General features: G+C 42.7%; 1 protein-coding gene across 1 annotated transcript in view; it reads right to left on the reverse strand.

The window, feature by feature from the left end:
- Positions 1-21,467, reverse strand: part of spef2 (sperm flagellar 2) — a 154,984-nt gene that overhangs the window by 47,897 nt on the left and 85,620 nt on the right. The window contains 1 exon segment of the mRNA XM_055632007.1: positions 2,563-2,726. Within this exon segment, the coding sequence (XP_055487982.1) occupies positions 2,563-2,726 (164 nt within the window).

A 21,467-nucleotide genomic window follows, 5' to 3' on the forward strand; every position in this document is an offset into this window, starting at 1 on the left:
CACCAGACTGATTCCTGGGATGTCAGGACTTTCATATGAAGAAAGACTGGATAGACTCGGCTTGTACTCGCTAGAATTTAGAAGATTGAGGGGGGATCTTATAGAAACTTACAAAATTCTTAAGGGGTTGGACAGACTAGATGCAGGAAGATTGTTCCCGGTGTTGGGGAAGTCCAGGCAAGGGGTCACAGTTTAAGGATAAAGGGGAAATCTTTTAGGACCGAGATGAGAAGAACTTTTTTCACACAGAGAGTGGTGAATCTCTGGAACTCTCTGCCACAGAGGGTAGTTGAGGCCAGTTCATTGGCTATATTTAAGAGGGAGTTAGATGTGGCCCTTGTGGCTAAATGGATCAGGGGGTATGGAGAGAAGGCAGGTACAGGAAACTAAGTTGGATGATCAGCCATGATCATATTGAATGGTGGTGCAGGCTCGAAGGGCCAAATGGCCTACTCCTGCACCTATTCATTATGTTTCTATGCTTATGCTTGTTTTGGGGGCTAGTACCCTTCAGGTTTCTCTTCAGCATATAAAAGGCATGCTCAATTGGGTTCAGATCGGGTGATTGACTTGGCCACTCAAGTATTTACCATTTTAGCTTTGAAAAACTCCTTTGTTGCTTTAGCAGTATGTTTGGGATCATTGTCTTGCTGGAGAATGAACTGCCGGCCAATGAGTTTTGAGGTATTTGTTTGAACTTGAGCAGATCGGATGTGTCTATACACTTCAGAATTCATTATGTTACTACCATCAGCAGTTGAATCATCAATGAAGATAAGTGAGCCTGTTCCTTCAACAGCCATACATGCCCAGGCAATAACACCCCCACCACTGTGTTTCACAGATGAGGTGGTATGTTTTGGATCTTGGGCAGTTCCTTCTCTCCTCCATACTTTGCTCTCGTCATCACTCGGATATGTTAATCTTCGTCTCATCTGTCAACAAGACCTTTTTCCAGAACTGTGATTGTTCTTTTAAATACTTCTTGGCAAACTGTAACCTGGCCATACTATTTTTGCGGCTAACCAGTGGTTTGCATCTTGCAGTGTAGCCTCTGTATTTCTGGTCATGAAGTCTTCTGCGGACAGTGGTCATTGACAAATTCCATTCGGTTATTTGGCTTCCACTTCTTTGCTTCGGCTTCTCTCGTCCGACGCCACTTCCGGGTGTTTCTGATCTGCTGGACTTGTGTTTAGGGATTTTTCTTTATTATTGTCATCTGTCATCAGCTGTGGAGGTCTTCCTTGGCCTGCCAGTCCCTTTGTGATTAGTAAGCTCACCAGTGCTCTTTTTTTTAATGAAGTTCAAAACTGTTGATTTTGATAAGCCTAAAGTTTGGCTGATGCCTCTAACAGTGTTATTTTTGTTTCTCAGTCTCATAATGGCTCATATGAATTTCATTGGCACAACTTTGGTCCTCATGTTGATAAACAGCAATAAAAGGTTCTAAAGGTGATGGAAAGATTGGAGGAAAGACTAGGTGCTGAGAGCTCTCTTACACCTGCATTAAGGAGGCAATCAAACACACGTGAGCAATTACAAACACCTGTGAAGTCCCAAATATTATGGTGCCCTGAAATGGCGGGAACTATGTATAAACAAAATATATAAAAATGGCCTTTCTTAAAATCTGACAATGTGCACTTTAACCACATGTGATTTTTTCTATTACACATCTCAAATTGTGGAGTATAGAGGCAAATAAATAAATGATGGGTCTTTGTCCCAAACATTATGGCGGGCACTGTAGAATCAAAGTTACAAGCACCTGAAAGGAAGATTAAAATGGAAGCGAGAATGAGTTATAGTTGGAACCAAAGTTCAAATGGGAATATATAAACTTGGTTTGTTATATGAACTTCCAGAAAGCATTTAACAGATTCTCTTTTTGTATGTGGTCTGATGCTGGAAGGACGTGCAGGCTGTGAAGAGGGTGCAGAAGAGGTTTACTGGGACACTGCCTGGATTAGTGGGTATTAGTTACAGGGTGAGTGAGGTTGGACAAACGTGGATTGTTTTTTCCTGAAAAGCAAGACGATGCGGTGAGATCTGATAGTGATTTATAAAATGAGAGGCAGAAATGGGGAAGACAGTCAGAACATTTTTCAGCAGGTGAAATGTCAAAGACTAAAGGGCCTGTCCCACTTGGGCGTCATTTGCGCGTAATTTACGCGTCACGACGCACATAATTAGAGCATGGTGTGCATTACGCGCGCATGGTGCGTGGTGACGTAGGCAGTGACCCGCGGTTGTGCGCGGCACCCCAGGATTGTGTGATGTACAAAATCTTTGCTCGCCATCTGCGTGACACGCAAATGACGCCCAAGTGGGACAGGCCCTTTAAGGTAAAGATTCAAGGTGAGAAGGGCAAAGTTTAAAGGAGATGTGCGGGGCAAGTTTTATTTACACAGATGGTGGTGGTGGAGGCAGAAGGAATAGTGGTGTTTACGAGGCACATGGATAGAGCAGGTGATGGTCCAAGTGCAGGCAGAGATTAGTTTAGCTGGGTATCACGCTGGCACATAGAGGCTGGTCCGCAGGGTTTGTTCAGTGTTGTCATACTTCCTGATCTCTAGGTCTGTGAAGGCGGGTGCCTCTAAATCAGTAACATCGACCAGCGGGATCCGTGCAAACTCCTTGTTGTGCTCCTGAGGGATTGTGCCTTCCATCCCCTGGTAGTAATCCTGCAGGAACCTGGCGCTGTCCTGGAAGCGATCCACCTCCACCTAACACATGCACATGACACAGGTTAATAGCAACAGGCCAGTGTGCCCCCGCCACCAGGCTGGGTGTCCAGTACCACGGCGCTCCCCTCCCTCACGGTGCCATGTTCCCATCTGCTGCACTCACATCGTGCTGTACATACATCAGCACATCCCACCACACACAGAGAAAAATATACCACGATATAGTGTAATAACGTCATAGCATTACACTGGTAGAGTAAGCGCAGATAAAAGACTGCGAGGTCTGCAATATGGTAATTTATACGTTCATAAGTGATAGGAGCAGAATTAGACCATTCAGCCCATCAAGTCTACCCCACCATTCAATCATGGCTGATATATCTTTCCCTCTCAACCCCATAATCCTGCCTTCTCCCCATAACCCCTGACACCCTCACCAATCAAGAATCTATCTATCTCTCCCTTTAGACTAGGCTTGTATTCACAGGAGTCTAGAAAGATGAGGGGGGATCTTATAGAAACATATACAATTATAAAAGGAATGGACAAGCTAGATGCAGGAAAAATGTTGGGCGAGTCCAGAACCAGGGGCCACAGTCTTAGAATAAAGGGGTAGCCATTTAAGACTGAGGTGAGAAAAAAAAATTTCACCCAGAGAGTGTGAATTTGTGGAATTCCTTGCCACGGAGGGCACTGGATGGATTTAAGAGAGAGTTAGATAGAGCTCTAGGGGCTAGTGAAATCAAGGGATATGGGGAGAAGGCAGGCACGGGTTATTGATTTGGGACGATCAGCCATGATCACAATGAATGGCGGTGCTGGCTCGAAGGGCCGAATGGCCTCCTCCTGCATATATTTTCTATGTTTCTATGTTTAAAAATATCACTTGATGGCTTCCACAGCCTCATGTGGCAATAAGATCCACCGATTCACTACCCTCTGACTAAAGAAATTCCTCCTCATCTCCTTCAGAAGTACAGAAGAGAGATCGAGCAACTGTCCATATGGTGCCAGCGCAATAACCTGGCCCTAAACACCAGCAAAACCAAGGAACTGATTGTGGACTTTGGAAGGAGTAGGAGGGGGACCCACAGCCCCATTTATATCAACAGGTCGATGGTTGAAAGGGTCAAGAACTTCAAATTCCTGGGCGTGCACATCTCTGAAGATCTTTCCTGGTCCGAGAACACTAACGCAATTATCAAAAAAGCACATCAGCGCCTCTACTTCCTGAGAAGATTACGGAGAGTCGGATTGTCAAGGAAGACTCTCTCTAACTTCTACAGGTGCACAGTCGAGAGCATACTGACCGGTTGCATCGTGGCTTGGTTCAGCAATTTGAGCGCCCTGGGAGAGGAAAAGACTACAAAAAGTAGTAAACACTGCCCAGTCCATCATCGGCTCTGACCTTCCTTCCATCGAGGGGATTTATCGCAGTCGCTGCCTCAAAAAGGCTGGCAGTATCATCAAAGACCCACACCATCCTGGCCACACACTCATCTCCCTGCTACCTTCAGGTAGAAGGTACAGGAGCCTGAAGACTGCAACAACCAGGTTCAGGAATAGCTACTTCCCCACAGCCATCAGGCTATTAAACCTGGCTCGGACAAAACTCTGATTATTAATAACCATTTTCTGTTATTTGCACTTTACCAGTTTATTTATTCATGTGTTTATACATTTATATCATAGTATATGGACACATTTATCTGTTTTGTAGTAAATGCCTACTATTTTTCTGTGTGCTTAAGCAAAGCAAGAATTTCATTGTCCTATACAGGGACACATGACAATAAACTCACTTGAACTTGAACTTGAACTTCCTAAAGGAACTGTATTATTTTATTCTAAGGCTGTGACCTCTGGTCCTAGACTCTCCCACTAGTGGAAACATCCTCTCCACATCCACTCTATCAAGGCCTTTCACTATTCATTAAGTTTCTATTATGTGGTCCCCTCATCCTTCTAAACTCCAGCAAGTAGAGGCTAGGGGCGTGAAACGCTCATCACAAATTAACCCATTCACTCATGGGATAATTCTTGGACCCCTTCTCCTCTGGACCCTCTCCAGAGCCAGCACATCGTTTCTTAGATATGGAGCCCAAAATGGTTCTCAATATTCCAAAATCGGTGTGACCAGCACCTTATAAAGCCTCAGCATTACATCCCTGTTTTTGTATTTGTTTAGCAAATAGTTAAAAAATCAAGTCTGCAAATTATCCCATCAGATAAGGCATAAAAAAGAAGTTTAATTTGACACCTAATTCACTTTCATATCTTCAGTATTAAAAAAGTTATGGCCATTTTCATACTCGGAAATTAGCACCTTGTTCCCTTTTGCTTTTCCATTGGCTTAACACAAAAGCTGTGATCGACGACATTCAAAAACCCATAACTTTCTTAAATATTAAGAGAACTGATGAAATTTCAGTTATTATAGATTGAAGCATTCTGAAACAAATATAACCATATGACAATTACAGCATGGAAACAGGTCATCTCGGCCCTTCTAGTCCGTGCCGAACACTTTCTCTCACCTAGTCCCATCTACCTGCACTCAGACCATAACCCTCCATTCCTTTCCCGTCCATATACCTATCCAATTTATTTTTAAATGATAAAAACGAACCAGCCTTCACCACTTCCACTGGAAGCTCATTCCACACAGCTACCACTCTCTGAGTAAAGAAGTTCCCCTTCATGTTGCCCCTAAACTTTTGTCCCTTAATTCTCAAATCATGTCCTCTTGTTTGAATCTTCCCTACTCTCAATGGAAAAAGCTTATCCACATCAACTCTGTATATCCATCTCATCATTTTAAAGACCTCTATCAAGTCCCCCCTTAACCTTCTGCGCTCCAAAGAATAAAGACCTATCTTGTTCAACTTTTCTCTGTAACTTAGGTGCTGATACCCAGGCAACATTTTGCTCTTCAAAATAACACATGACATGCCTTTCTGCCCACTACTTTCCCATTTAGAATGTCCTCTAGATTTAATTTCTTAAATCCAAATAACAAACTAATCCCATTCACACAAGAATTCATAATATAACATGATTTTTGAATCTCACTGTCTTGAACTTAATGCCAGATGGAAGGAATTTAATGTTTAATTCCCATAAATTAATCTAGAAATATCCACTTTCAATATAATCAAATCTATCTATCTATCTATCTATCTATCTATCTATCTATCTATCTATCTATCTATCTATCTATCTATCTATCTATCTATCTATCTATCTATCTGTGTGTGTGTGTGTGTGTGTGTGTGTGTGTGTGTGTGTGTGTGTGTGTGTGTGTGTGTGTTTGTGTGTGTGCGTGTGTGTGTGAATGTGTGTGTGAATGTGTGTGTGTGGATTTGCATGTGAAACTTATTTCATCGAAAACCAGACGCACAAACGCAGAGATTTTTTCCATTTCGGTATGGATTTTACTTATGAGTTCAGAAATCCATTCCTTGGTCAAATATTTCCCCAGATTTTGAATAAAATTGAATCACAAAACTCAATTTAAAAAATCTAAACACCTCTCGACGCTCAGCAGCTGCTGACGTCCCAATGCCCACGTGCCGACCAATCCAGGCCCACCTACCTCCAGGCGCCGTCCCCCCACCGCTGTGAATTAAAGCCCTGCGCCCAGCACAAGTACGCCCGTGCCACGCCTCCCGCAGCTGGACTCCCACACCCCGCCCGCTCACTCCAACCCCCCCCCCCACCCCTGTTCTCAAAATGCTCTGCAGATCGGGAGGTTATTGTCTCGCGGGGCATTACTCCCTCTGGGCAACCTGAAATTCCTCTGTTGATCGCAGGGACACGGGGAAACTTCACGCGAGAGCAGCCGAGGCTCTTCACGCCGCCCGAGGTCGGTCCCGTCAGAGCCGCCCGCTCACCGAGTTCACGTTCGCCCTCTCCCTCTCTCTCCCCCCATCCTCTCCCCTCCCCTTCCCATCCTCCTTACCCCTCCTCCTCCCCCTCCCTCCCTCCCTCCCTCCCGTTGCAAAACCCAACGTGCTGCCAGTCGCGCCTATCGCAAGTCCTTTGATAAAAACCTTGCGAACCCCTCTCCTCTCTCTCTCTCCTCCCTCCTCTCTCTCTCTCTCTCCCCTCCCCTCTCTCTCTCTCTCTCCCCCTCCCCTCTCTCTCTCCCTCTCCCTCTCCCCCCCCCTCTCTCTCTCTCTCCCCCTCTCCTCTCTCTCCCCACCTCTCTCCCTCTCTCTCTCCCCCTCCCTCCCCCCCTCCCCCCTCCCCCCCCCCCTCTCTGTCCCCCCGCCCCCTCCCTCCCTGTCCCCCTCCCTCTTCCCCCCCCCCCCCCCCCCGTCCCTCCCTCTTCCCCCCTCCCTCTCCCCCCTCCCTCTCCCCTCCCTCCCTCTCCCCCCTCCCTTTCCCCCTCCCCCTCTCACCCCCCCTCCCTCTCCCCCTCCCCCTCCCTTTCCGCCCCCTCCCTCACTCTCACCCCCCCTCCCTCCCTCTCACCTCCCTCCCTCCCTCTCACCCCCCTCCCTCTCCCCCCCTCTCTCCACCCTCCCTCTCCCCCTCAACTGCACGTTGGGGGAACAGACCCAATGGGTCTGCACTTGGTCTAGTTTAGTATAACAATATTGACTATGGATAGACAATTACACAAAATATAGACGAATTAGACGCTCTTATGACATGATTGTCCAAACAAAAAGAGGATTAAAATCATCTTGCGCCTTCCGGTGGCACCATGCAGCTCTGAGAGGCGCAGCATTCAACTCCGCTCCCGACTAATGCGCTAAAAGCGCTGAAAAAGCCTTCAAGGACAACGGGACTGATCTAAAAATACTCACCAGAGATGCCTGACGTCGCGTAAGTGACATCATCAGAAATCGCCAAAAAATAACGGGGAATAACGGGACTTTTAAATGAATAAAAGGAATCTTCCCCAAACGCCCACTGGAAGACCTGTTACAAGACTCTTTGTTAAAGAGCTGGGAAAAGCTCTCCAAACAACATCAGAAAGCCCTGAAGAAGAATGAAGCTCGAAGATCAGCTGTTGAAATGGAAGCAAAGGCAAAAGAAATGGAACAATCTATAAGAGCAGCTGTATTAAAAGACTTTGCTGATATGCTACATAAGGAGATTTCTGCACTGGATACAAGTTTGACTACAAAGATGAAGCTCGGGAATCAGGAAGTTATCGAGATAGTCGGTACTTTAAAACAAAGTATTGATGAAGTAGAGACCGAGTTAAAAGCCGAAATCGGACGGGTCGAGGAAGAGTGCAATGAAAAGTTGTACTCTGTTCTCACCACTTCTGAAGCATACAGCACTGCTATTGAAGATCTGGAAATTGCGATGAAGGAAATGTCTGAAGAGATGAAGAGAATGAGAAAAGACCAAGACCGTGTTTCGGGGCAACTAGCTAGAATGATCGATAAATGCCTTGATTTGGAAGCAAGACGGCAGAATTTAAGGATAGTTATAGTGAGAGAAGGAAAGGAGACTGGAATGGATCCCCGGGAGTTCACTGCCAACTTACTTAAACAAGTATTCAACCTGCCTGACAAACTGAAAATAGATGTTGCACATCGGGTTCAAAGATAGTGAGAGAAGGAAAGGAGACTGGAATGGATCCCCGGGAGTTCACTGCCAACTTACTTAAACAAGTATTCAACCTGCCTGACAAACTGAAAATAGATGTTGCACATCGGGTTCAAAGAGCTAATTCGAGGCCAGGAACCCCTCCAAGGCAAATTATAGAGAAATTTAATGACATCGCTACAATGGAAGACATTATGAAAAAAATTCCATTTGCAACAAATCTGATGTTTGAAGCTGAAACCTTTCGATTGTTTAGAGACTACCCAGCAGAAGTGGCTAAGAAACGGGCCCTGTTTACAGACAAGAATTATCCTGAAAGGAATTTCAAACTTAAGATATGGGATAATTTACCCTGCAAAAATGAGGATTACATACAAGGATTTGGAACGTGTCTTTACTGATCCAGAAGAAGCATATAGAAACATAGAAACATAGAAATTAGGTGCAGGAGTAGGCCATTCGGCACTTCGAGCCTGCACCGCCATTCAATATGATCATGGCTGATCATTCAACTCAGTATCCCGTACCTGCCTTCTCTCCATACCCTTTGATCCCCTTAGCCACAAGGGCCACATCTAACTCCCTCTTAAATATAGCCAATGAACTGGCCTCGACTACCCTCTGTGGCAGAGAGTTCCAGAGATTCACCACTCTCTGTGTGAAAAAAGTTCTTCTCATCTCGGTTTTAAAAGATTTCCCCCTTATCCTTAAGCTGTGACCCCTTGTCCTGGACTTCCCCAACATCAGGAGCAATCTTCCTGCATCTAGCCTGTCCAACCCCTTAAGAATTTTGTAAGTTTCTATAAGATCCCCTCTCAATCTCCTATATTCTAGAGAGTATAAACCAAGTCTATCCAGTCTTTCTTCATAAGACAGTCCTGACATCCCTGGAATCATAAATATGCACAAGAGATAAAGGACATTAACGGATAAGTAAAAACCGCACGGCTATCAGGAGGTTGATCCATTATATACATCTGGAGAGGAGAAGCTGAGAAAATATGATTTCTTAAATAAATGTAACTATAAATCTTCTTGTTAATATGGCCGAATACTACACGTGGTGAAGTCTAGACGTTTTATTGACTCTGGAATGTTAATTCAAGGAAAAACTTTTTTTACGAATGAAAGGCTTAAAAAAAAGGGGAGTCGCGCAGCATGGAAAAATTAAATTAAATGGAGTAGAATGTAATAATTTACTAATAAAAAGATATTCATAATTTTATACTAATACATAAATAACTGAACTAACCCAGGTACACTAATTAGTATAACCGAATAAGGATTCATTTTTCCGTGGGGGGGGTTATTTTAAATCTATAATGAATTTGTAGATCTATGATTGCGAGTTAAATACAGCGATATACGATATAATTATACTAATAAACTAAAATACGCATAATTGATTCGGGAAGACAAATTCCCAGCAATGCTCAAGATAACCTAACAATGAAACTAGCTGGACGGGAAGCGAATTAAATACTTGGCAAGTAGCCAAGAGTTTAACTTTGATTAACCCCTTCCAACCAGCATTTCTCGCTTAAAGACACTGGGCTTTGACTGCGAAGTTAAATACAGTAATTGTCAGTATATAGTAAATACTTGTTCATTTGAAGATTTAAGTAGATCGACATGTTTGACTTTTCTCTCTATATTACCTGGTTTCGAACCGGTCCTTCTTTCTTTTTATAATATCTGTTTAAGGGAGCGGAGCTCAATGTAACTTAACATCAACGGAAGCTTTCAAGAACTTCTTTCGGTGGGTTTCTTTTGCAGTATTTTTCTTTTTAGATACTGTAATATCATTACTTCTATGTCACTCTACACTTTTTCTGATTTATTTCCAAGGGCACCTTCACAAGGGATATACAAACAGAGTCTAGTAGCCGCGAGTACCCACCCAACAACCAGAAGCTTGAGGTATTGTGTTGCACCATATGACATAAAGGTACCATAATGCATTCATAATGCAAGACGATATGCAAAAGAAAATTGGAGGAATTACGTTTAGTAGCTGGAACATAAGGGGTGCTAACGAGCCAATCAAAAGGGGTAAGATTCTTGCCCAATTAAAAGCACTTAATACCTATATAATTTTTTTACAGGAAACACACTTGAAACTCCAAGCTCAGACCAGGCTGAAGGCAAATTGGATCGGCCAAACATATCATTCCTCCTATCTCTCTAAATCTAGAGGTACCGCAATTTTAATTCGTAAAGGCATACCATTTAAACTAAAGAATACAATAGTAGATAAAGAGGGGAGGTATGTTATAGTTGCAGGAGAGATATACTCTACTTCACTCACTATGGTAAATATTTATGCGCCTAATTTTGATAATCCGCAAAAATAAAATCCTGAATATAATCTCCGAGTTTAATTGTCAAAATGTGATAATTGGGGGAGATTTCCAATTGCGTTCTGGATCAATCTGAATAAATCTGCACAACAAAAGAGACTTAATATAAAATCAAAATCCAGTGAACTTTTAAATACATATATAAAAAATACAAATATAACAGATGTATGGAGGATTGCAAACCCAGCTGGAAAGGAATATTCCTTTTATTCAATGGTACATAAATCCTACTCATGCATTGATTATTTCCTAGTGGACACGAAATTAATTCCCTTTACAACTAATCCTAAATATCATAATATCATCACTCTCCATTAACTTTCGTTCTAAAACTAGAAGGAATGCCCAATAAAAAATTGTTTTGGAAGTTCAATCCCCAAATTTTAAACAACCCGCAGGGTTGTACATACTTAAAACAACAGATGGAACTTTTCTTTGAGACTAACGATACCCCAGGCACTTCACTCTCTTTATTATGGTGTTTATCAGAGGTTTTATAATTTCATACCAAGCTTTTCAAAACAAAAAGAGTAAGACCGAACAATTGCAACTAGAAGAACAAATTAGACAACTGGATTTTGAAAACGCGAAATAGCCAACTATAGACAACCACAACAAGATAACAATACTGAAATGTAAACTAAACAGAATTTTATCTGCAAGAGTTATCAGATTATTTCAAATTACAAAACAGGAACATTTCTGGCACATCAGCTGAAAAAACTGGAAAAGGATCATAAGATTCCACAAATTAAATCAGATAAAGGTGAATTGCTAACGCTTCCTAAAGACATTAATAATAGATTTGCTCAATTCTATCAAAATGTATATACATCCAAAACAACAACAGATAGCATTAAAGTTATACATTTTTTTGGACAACTGCAATCTCCCAAAACTCAATCTGTTGGAACAAGAGGAACTAGGAGCACCTGTTTCAATTAAAGAAATAGAAGAGACAATAAATTCACTGAAGAATGGTAAAACACCAGGACCAGATGGATTCAGTAATTACTTTTATAAAAGATATCACGAGATACTCTCACCATAAGCTTTATACATATGCTTTTAAAGAACAGACACTACCAGAAACATTAGCGGAATCAACTATCACACTCATAACCAAAAAAGATAAAGACCTAGAAGACCCTGGTTCATACAGAGCTATTGCATTGTTAAACACAGATCAGAAAATACTAGCGAAAGCTCTAGCAAGAAGATTAAGCAAATACGTTATTAAATTAATAAATGCGGATCAAACGGGGTTTATACCCAAGAGACATTCATCCAATAATCTGAGACGTCTTTTTAATATAATGCATACACACAAAATTGAAGAAGTAGATTTATCAATTATTTCATTGGATGCAGAAAAAGCATTCGATCATGTAGAATGGGAATACATAGAAACATAGAAATTAGGTGCAGGAGTAGGCCATTCGGTCCTTCGAGCCTGCATCGCCATTCAATATGATCATGGCTGATCATCCAACTCAGTATCCTGTTCCTGCCTTCTCTCCATACCCCCTGATCCCATTAGCCACAAGGGGCACATCTAACTCCCTCTTAAATATAGCCAATGAACTGGCCTCAACTACCTTCTGTAGCAGAGAATTCCAGAGATTCACCACTCTCTGTGTGAAAAATGTTTTCCTTATCTCAGTCCTAAAAGATTTCCCCCTTATCCTTAAACTGTGTCCCCTTGTTCTGGACTTTCCCAACATCGGGAACAATCTTCCTGCATCCAGCCTGTGAAACCCCTTAAGAATTTTGTACGTTTCTATAAGATCCCCCCTCAATCTTCTAAATTCTAGCGAGTACAAGCCACTCTATCCAGTCTTTCTTCATATGAAAGTCCTGACATCCCAGGAATCAGTCTGGTGAACCTTCTCTGTACTCTCTCTATGGCAAGAATGTATTTTCGCAGATTAGGAGACCAAAACTGTACGCAATACTGCAGGAGTGGTCTCACCAAGACCCTGTACAACTGCAGTAGAACCTCCCTGCTCCTATACTCAAATCCGTTTGCTATGAATGCTAACGTACCATTCGCTTTCTTCACTGCCTGCTGCACCTGCATGCCCATTTTCAATGACTGGTGTACCATGACACCCAGGTCTCGTTGCAACTCCCCTTTTCCAAATTGGCCACCATTCAGATAACAGTCTACTTTCCTGTTTATAACCTCACATTTATCCACATTATACTACATCTGTCATGCATTTGCCCACTCACCCAGCCTATCCAAGTCACCTTGCAGCCTCCTAGCATCCTCCTCACAGCTAACGCTGCCCCCCAGCTTCGTGTCATCTGCAAACATGGAGATGTTGCATTCAATTCCCATGTCCAAATCATTAATATATATTGTAAATAGCTGGGGTCTCAGCACTGAGCCTTGCGGTACCCCACTAGTCACTGCCTGCCATTGTGAAAAGGACCCGTTTCCTCCTACTCTTTGCTTCCTGTCTGCCAGCCATTTCTCTATCCACATTAATACTGAACCCCCAATACAGTGTGCTTTAAGTTTGCATACTAATCTCTTATGTGGGACCTTGTCGAAAGCCTTCTGAAAGCCCAGATATAACACTTCCACTGGTTTTCCCTTATCCACTCTACTAGTAATATCGTCGAAAAATTCTATAAGATTCGTCAGACATGATTTACCTTTCATAAATCCATGCTAACTTTGCCCTATGATTTCACCACTTTCCAAATGTGCTGCTATCGCATCTTTAATAACTGACTCTAGCAGTTTCCCCACTACCGATGTTAGACTAACTGTTCTGTAATTCCCCGTTTTCTCTCCCTCCCTTTTTAAAAAGTGGGGTTACATTAGCTACCCTCCAATCCTCAGGAACTACTGCAGAATCTAAAGAGTATTGAAAAATTATCACTAATGCATTCACTATTTCTGGGGCTACTTCCTTAAGTATTCTGGGATGCAGCCTATCTGGCCCTGGGGATTTATCGGCCTTTAATCCATTCAATTTACCTAACACAACTTGCCGGCTAACCTGGATTTCACTCAGTTCCTCCATCTCATTTGACCCCCGGTTCCCTGCTACTTACGGCAGATTATTTATGTCTGCCTTAGTGAAGACAGAACCAAAGTAGTTATTCAATTGGTCTGCAATGTCTTTGTTCCCCATGATCAATTCACCTGTTTCTGACTGCAAGGGACCTACATTTGTTTTAACTAATCTTTTTTTCTTCACATATCTATAAAAACATTTGCAGTCAGTTTTTATGTTCCCTGCCAGTTTTCTTTCATAATCTATTTTTCCTTTCCTAATTAAGCCCTTTGTCCTCCTCTGCTGGACTCTGAATTTCTCCCCGTCCTCTGGCTAATTTGTATGCTTCATCTTTTGTTTTGATACTATCCCTGATTTCCCTTGTTATCCATGGATGCACTACCTTGCCTGATTTATTATTTTGCCAAACTGGGATGAACTGTGATGAACAATTGTTGTAGTTCATCCATGCAGTCTTTAAATGCCTTCCATTGCATATCCACCTTCAACCCTTTAAGAATCAATTGCCAATCTATCTTGGCCAATTCACGTCTCATACCCTCAAAGTTACCTTTCTTTAAAATACCTCTTCAAAGTACAGGTGCACAACCTTTTATCCGAAAGCCTTGGGACCAGACACTTTTTGTAATTCAGAATTTTTCGGCTTTCGGAATGGAAGATTTTTAGCGTAGATTTTAACGGCTGGCGCAGTGGTAGAGTGCTCGGCTCATATCCGCAAGGTCGCGAGTTTGTGCCTCGATCCCGGCAGTTACTCGATCGCGAGTTTGAGTCTTCAATGTAGTTTTTTCTTGCAGAATAGGAGAGAATAGGGAGGGTTAAGCTGGGATCATTCTCTGTGAGATGATCTTAGTGCGGGAGACAAGTGTAGGAGAGGTGTACTGACTGTGTGGGCAGAACTTTGGAAGTGATTGCCCACCATTCTCAAAAGCCGCTGTGTCTCCCTGTCCCTCCAACTCCAGAGGAATCCTCTCCCCGATGGGCCGCTACGGCGACAAGTGGCAGTTCGCCCACAGCCCGAGCTGCGCCCCCTCATCCGCAACCCGGGTTCCTCTGGAGTTGGAGCGGGGCTGGGCTAGAGTTGCTGCTGGCTGTGAGTCTCTGGGATCTCCGTGCTTGCAGTCGGTGTCCCGTTGGTCCTGACGTCTCCGGCCACCCCCCTGGAATGGAGCTGAGACTGGGAACTGTACCGCCCTTGCCCCCTCCCTCTGCAACTGCAAACAACCCCACAGTTCCCAGTCTCAGCTCCTGTACAGGGGGGTGGCCGGAGACGTCACAGCCCGAGCTGCGCCCCCTCATCCACAACCCCAAGACCAAGACGTACCTTGCACACCATCAGCTTCTGTCCCTACGGGGAGCGTGTTCCTCTGGAGTTGGAACGGGGCTGGGCTGCTGCTGGCTGTGGGTCTCTGGGATCTCTGTGCTTGCAGTGGGCCTGGGGGCCGGTGTCCCGTTGGTCCTGACGTCTCCGGTGACTGGCACTGACCTGCTGGCAACTCCGACGTGAAGACAGTGCAAAGCCCCCGCGCCGGTGCAATGGGCGGGGAGCTAGAGAGGGGAGGGAAGGGGTCACACACATGGCCGGGAAGCAGAGGGGTGTAGGTGGGGTGAAACTGAAGGGAGCGACAATCTGCTGCTGCCTGCCCGCTGAGTTAAAAAGTTCCCACGCAAGACTCACGATACACTGTGTATCGTGAGTCTCCCGTGGGAACTTTTTAACTCAGCGGGCAGGCAGCAGCAGATTGTCAATTATTAACCCTCCCGCGCAATATACCCTCACCTTTTCTTTTATGAATGGGGATTTAGTTCCCCTTTCTTCGAGGACCGACCGGAGGTTCCGCTGTCACCTCAGTGGGCCGCCTTCGGTGAACGTCTTCAAGGACCTTTCTTCAAGGACCGAAAAAATGTCCGCTATTCGGAGCTTTTCGTTATTTGGAACTTCGGATAAAAGTTTGTGCACCTGTACTGCAAAAATTTCAAATGAATTTTATTTCATGGGTAAAATTATTATATGACAGGCTGACCGTTAGAATACTGACCAATTACATACTGTCTCCGAAATTTCACCTATCCAGGGGCAATAGACAGGGGTGTGCATTATCACCCCTGCTATTTGCTCTTGTGATAGAGCCCTTAGCAGAAAGTATAAGAATGCATCCGAATATTCATGGTTATAATACTAAATATTCCAAGAATAAAATATCATTATATGCAGATGATGTATTATTATATAATTACAAATCGCAAGTTAGCATACCAAACATATTAAATCTAATAGAGGAATTTGGTTCCTTCTCAGGATATAGAATAAACTGGAATAAAAGTGAAATTGTGGTGATAAAACCTCAAGAGCCGACACACGGGCAGGAGGAGGAATACAGGAACTTGACCAGTTCCTTTTGTGCCTGGAGTAAGAGAACTGTCTCATCCTGAACACAACTAAGACTAAAGAGATGGTGGTTAACTTTGGCAGGTCCAAGCTCCCCCTTCAGGCGGTCAACGCTGCTGGGGCTGACATTGAGGTGGTGTGGACATATAAATACCTTGGAGTGCACCTTGATAACAAACTGGACTGGTCTGTCAACTCTGACTCCCTCTACAAAAAAGGCCAGAGCAGACTCTTTTTCCTCAGAAGGCTCAAATCTTTCAATGTGTGTAGTGATATGCTGCACGTTTTACAACACTGTGGTTGCAAGTGTTATTTTCTACGCGGTTGTCTGCTGGGGCAACAGCATTAGTGCAAAAAACAACAAGAAGCTGATCAAACTGGTTAAACGAGCTAGCTCAGTGCTGGAGGGGAGAGTAGACTCTGGGATGGATGTGCTTGAGAGGCGTATGAGGCACAAGGTGCAGGTCATCCTGAAAAAACCCCGGGCATCCCCTCCATGTAATTCTGGAGAGTCAAAAGAGCACTCGGAGCAACAACCGGCTCCTCTCCCTGCCCTGTAGAACGTAGCAGTTCAGGAGATCCTTCACCCCTGCAGCCATTAGATTGTATAATTCGGACCGCTAGGCTGTAGGGGGATGCATTTTTGCAATTTTAAATTTTTAATTGTTAATTATTGGTCTTTTTAAGTACTTATTGCTCTCAGGTCGTGTCCACATTGTATTCTATGTATTTTCTGTCTGCGTTAGTTTTGAATCTGTGGGTTTGTTGGTTGGGGGCTTCTGGACATCTGAATTTCCCTGAGGGGATCAATAAAGTATTTATTATTATTATTATTATTATTATTACACTTTTTAAAATTCCCCTTTAGAATTGCTACAGAAAAATTTAAATATCTGGGTATCCAAATAACCAGAAAATATAACTCTTTATTTACTGCCAACTTCTTGCCTTTAATTACTAAATTACATGCTTTGATTCAATTTTGGAAAACACTCCGAATGTCTCTAATAGGCAGAATAAATGCCATAAAAAAGATTTTTCTCCCACAAATTCTATACTTATTTCAATCAATACCAATATACCTACCTAAAAATGTTTTCAAAAAACTTGACTCCCACATCACAAACTTTATTTGGGACTATAAATCACATAGAATACACGACTTATGTAAACCCAAAGAATTTGGTGGACTGACACTACCCAATTTCTTGTATTATTACTGGGCAGTGAATATTAAAAATGTAATTTACTGATTGGACAATTCAGCCCAACAGGTAGAGTGGTTAGTAATGGAGAGAGAGGATTGTTCGCCTTTTAACATAGGTGCGATCCTTCTCTCCCCAATATAAATTGAAGAATACAATATACAAGAAAAACCCGATTATCCATAGCACCGTACGAATTTGGAGACATGTAAAACTCACTCTTAAATTAAGAAACCTATCTCTTCTCTCCCCAAAGCTAATAATCCGTCATTTAAACCATCTATTATAAATAAAACGTTTACTCACTGGGAAAGACTAGGACTTAAAAAGTTTGGAGATATGTATGAAATGGAAAACCTTTTATCATTTCAAAAATTACAATCCAAATACAATCTGGAAGGTAATCAATATTTTAGATTCCTTCAAATTCGAGATTATTTGAAAAAACATACACAAGAATATCAAACTCTGATGTCAGATATATTAGATGAAGGTATGAATGGAAAGGCGGAGTCAAATAACAATATCATACTTGTATAATATCATTCTAAATATAGAAATACCATCGTCTGATGCAATTAGAAGAGAGTGGGAACAGGAATTAACTTAAAAAATTCCTAAAGACAGATGCGATAAATACCTTCTATATGTACATAACTGCTCGATTTTACTTCGGAGTCACGTGAGTGACTACGTGAAGAAGGCCCGTCCAGGCGCACACACGTCATATCGTCAGACGCATAGCGCTGCGACCGCGGTAGGAGGTGCAGAGCCCTCCAAGTGGTGAGTGAAAGAAAATCCTGAAGTTTTTTACTTTCACTTTCAGGCTGCTTTTCCTCCATGGAGACTGCGTGCAGAGAACACAGGCAAGTCTTATTATGGAAAAAAGTGGGAGAATAAGGGAAAGCGCACCGCAGTAAGCACTCAAGAGGACAGAATGTCTGAGAGTAGCGGGCGCCCGACGAAAAAGTCGGTGGCAAAAAACCCAGCAACTTCTAAAACGGGAGAAGAAAGCCCCGTTGAAACACCCACTGGGGGTAAGGCCAAAAAGAAAACAAACAGGCCAGTAGACTCAGACGAGTCAGAACCAGAGGTTATGTCAGACCGAGTTTCACAATTGGAATTCCTCATGGGGAAAATGATATAGAAAGGCAAACTCCAGAAGGAGCATAAAAAACGCTGGCCTATGGGAGAGCCAGCATATGGAATACCCAGGAGAGGTCATGGGAAACGTTGGCCTACAAGTGAGCCAGCGACTGAAATGCCTGATGATGATGAATATGTATGTTGGCCTAGCAGAGAGCCAGCAACAGAAATGTCTGAAAGACAATACAGACGTTGGTCTACAGGAGAGCCAGCGTATGAAGCAGCATCCAAAAGAGGGCTGCCAGAATATGGCTCTATGGAAGAGCCTGAGATACCCAAAAAAGGGTTGACTAAGCGTAGGCATATCAGAGAGCCAGCGCATGAAATACCTGAAGAAGAAATGCCGGGTGAACCCCATTATGAGGAGGAATATCTGACAATGAATCATATGAAGACCAGAGCCTCTTACAAAAACGCCTTGTACCAGGGCTGGCCCAAAAGTTCTATAGCCCCAGACACAAGGGACAACCTCTGCCAGAGGATATAGCAGAAAGTATAAATTACCTGCTTTCCCATCATTTGGAAGAACCAACGATGGATGAGATTGTGAACAAATACGAAATCCCGCAGAATAGCGCTCTGCTAGCAGTCCCAGCACTAAACAGTGAAATATGGAGTTATATGGGCACCGCAGTACGCGCACAAGAAATGAGGTTACAGCGGGTACTAAGATTAGTGGGGTCAAGCATTACGGCGTTTGCCAGAGACCTGGAAGAGGAAATGTGACAATGTCACAACAGGATGTTATGGGGATGATGTGTAATGCACACTTTGAAATAAACTATATTCGTAAAACTGCGATAAGACCTAACATACATCCTAAGTTTGCAGGATAAGTAAACCATCGAATATACAATTGCCGAACTTACTCTTTGGAGAAGATCTTGCCAAAAAGCTGAAAGTCTTAAACGAAGAAACAAAAACGATTGGGTATGATAAAACCACCGATGTTTGGCAGAACAGTTCGAAGGCAATATCCATACCGAAGGGTGGCTGGAGCTGGTGAAGGAACAAGTCGCTCATACTCGTATACGCGCCATTGGCACACGACCCCAGGACGTGGAGGACATGGCATTCCCACAAGGGGCAAGGTACAAAAGGTGGCACCAGCAAACCCTGAGGTAGGTGGTTCTGGTTCTGGTAGAAACATATCAGATGTTTCATATTCACAAATTGGGGGAAGGTACAATTCTTCCTGAAAGAATGGCGTAAAATAACATCTGACATCTACTGTGCAATATAATGGGGTTTAGAATTGAATTCTACCAACATGAAAATCCCCCTACTCAACATATCCCAAGACAAATACATTCGTTCTCCAAAGAAGAGAATAGAATCATTCAAGTAGAAATTGATAAATTGAGTAAAAAAGGGGTGATTGAGAAAACAGTTTATCAAAACCACTAATTAATATCTAGTATTTTTTCTAGACCAAAAAAGGATGGTGGCTGTAGAATAATTTTAGATCTAACAAGTCTCAACCCTTTTGTACAGTCTAAACATTTCAAAATGGAGACATTTACTAATGCTTTGCAGCTAATTTCAACAGAATGCTATATGGCAAGCATATATCTCCAAGATGCGTATTACTCTGTGGCTGTGCATGTTAACGATATTTGAAATTTAACTGGATGAATCAGTTGTGGCAATTCAAAGCATTGCCTAGTGATTTAACCTCAGCCCCTAGATTGTTTACAAAACTGCTGAAACCAATTTTAGCATTGTTAAGAGCCCAGGGCCATTTGATAATGGCTTATTTGGATGACATTTTAATTGTGCGAGACACTGAAGCTACAACAACAGCATCAGTTTTAGAAGTCAAACTAACATTTCAAAATCTGGGTTTTCTTATCCATCCTGATAAATCTAGACTGACACCCAATAAAATAATTGATTACTTGGGGTTCACTATTAATTCAGAGCACAATGCAGTGACCTTACCCAAGGCCAAAAAGCTACAGCTAATTCAAGGTTGTAACAAACTAATTTCAGATCAACAACCATCAATCAGGCAAGTGGCAAGCCTACTTGGCAAACTAATTGCTTCTTTTCCAGCTGTTCAGTTTGGTCCACTGCATTACCAACAACTGCAGCGCGCAAGGGTCCAAGCATTGAAAAGACATTCCGGGCATTTTGATAGACCCATGCAACTACCAAAAACAGCAATTGATGATATACAATGGTGGATTAAGAATGTTCATTATTCTTACAGAAAAATTCTGGTTGAATCACCAGCTATCATTCTACAAACCGTTGCAAGCGCACTAGGTTGGGGAGCTGCTGATACCATCTCAAGCTGTGGAAGTAGATGGAATGCAGAGGAAGAACCTTTGCTCGAGGCACATGGCATCAACTATCTTGAATTGTTAAGTACATTTCATGGGCTTAAAGCCCTTTGCGCTAAGGTGCAAAATATGCATGTGCAGATTCAGATTGACAACACTAGGGCAGTAGCATATGTCAATCATATGGGTGGAATCAAGTCAGAAGCATGTGACAGATTGGCAAACATGATTTGGCACTGGTGCATTACGAGAGACACTTGGCTTTCTGCAAATTACCTCCCAGGTAAATTTAATATAATTACAGACACTAGATCACGAAAATTTAATGACAGTACAGAATGGATGTTAAATCGTGACATTTTCCATGACATTGTTCAAAAATTTGGAAAACCAGAAATTGACTTGTTTGCATCTAGATTGAACCATCAGTTACCTCAATATGTTTCGTGGGAACCAGACCCAGGTGCAACAGGGGTAGATGCATTTTCGTTAAATTGGGGTGGAATGTTTTTAATATGCATTTCCTCCCATTTGTCATCAGTAGATGTCTACAAAAGATCAAACAAGATAAGGCTTCAGGATTATTGGTTGTCCCAGATTGGCCCACACAACCATGGTATCCACTAGTGTAAAAATGGTGTCAGAACTAATGCATATCTCAAGACAAGAAAACCTACTTGTGCACCCATTAACTGGTGATTTTCATCCTTTACATGATCGTATTGATTTGTTGATTTGCAGATTCTAAAAAGGCCATATGTCGGAAGAAGACTATCAGATCGCACTATGGATGTAATT

The sequence above is a fragment of the Leucoraja erinacea genome, unplaced genomic scaffold, assembly GCF_028641065.1.
Source record: "Leucoraja erinacea ecotype New England unplaced genomic scaffold, Leri_hhj_1 Leri_99S, whole genome shotgun sequence".
Lineage (NCBI taxonomy): Eukaryota > Metazoa > Chordata > Chondrichthyes > Rajiformes > Rajidae > Leucoraja > Leucoraja erinaceus.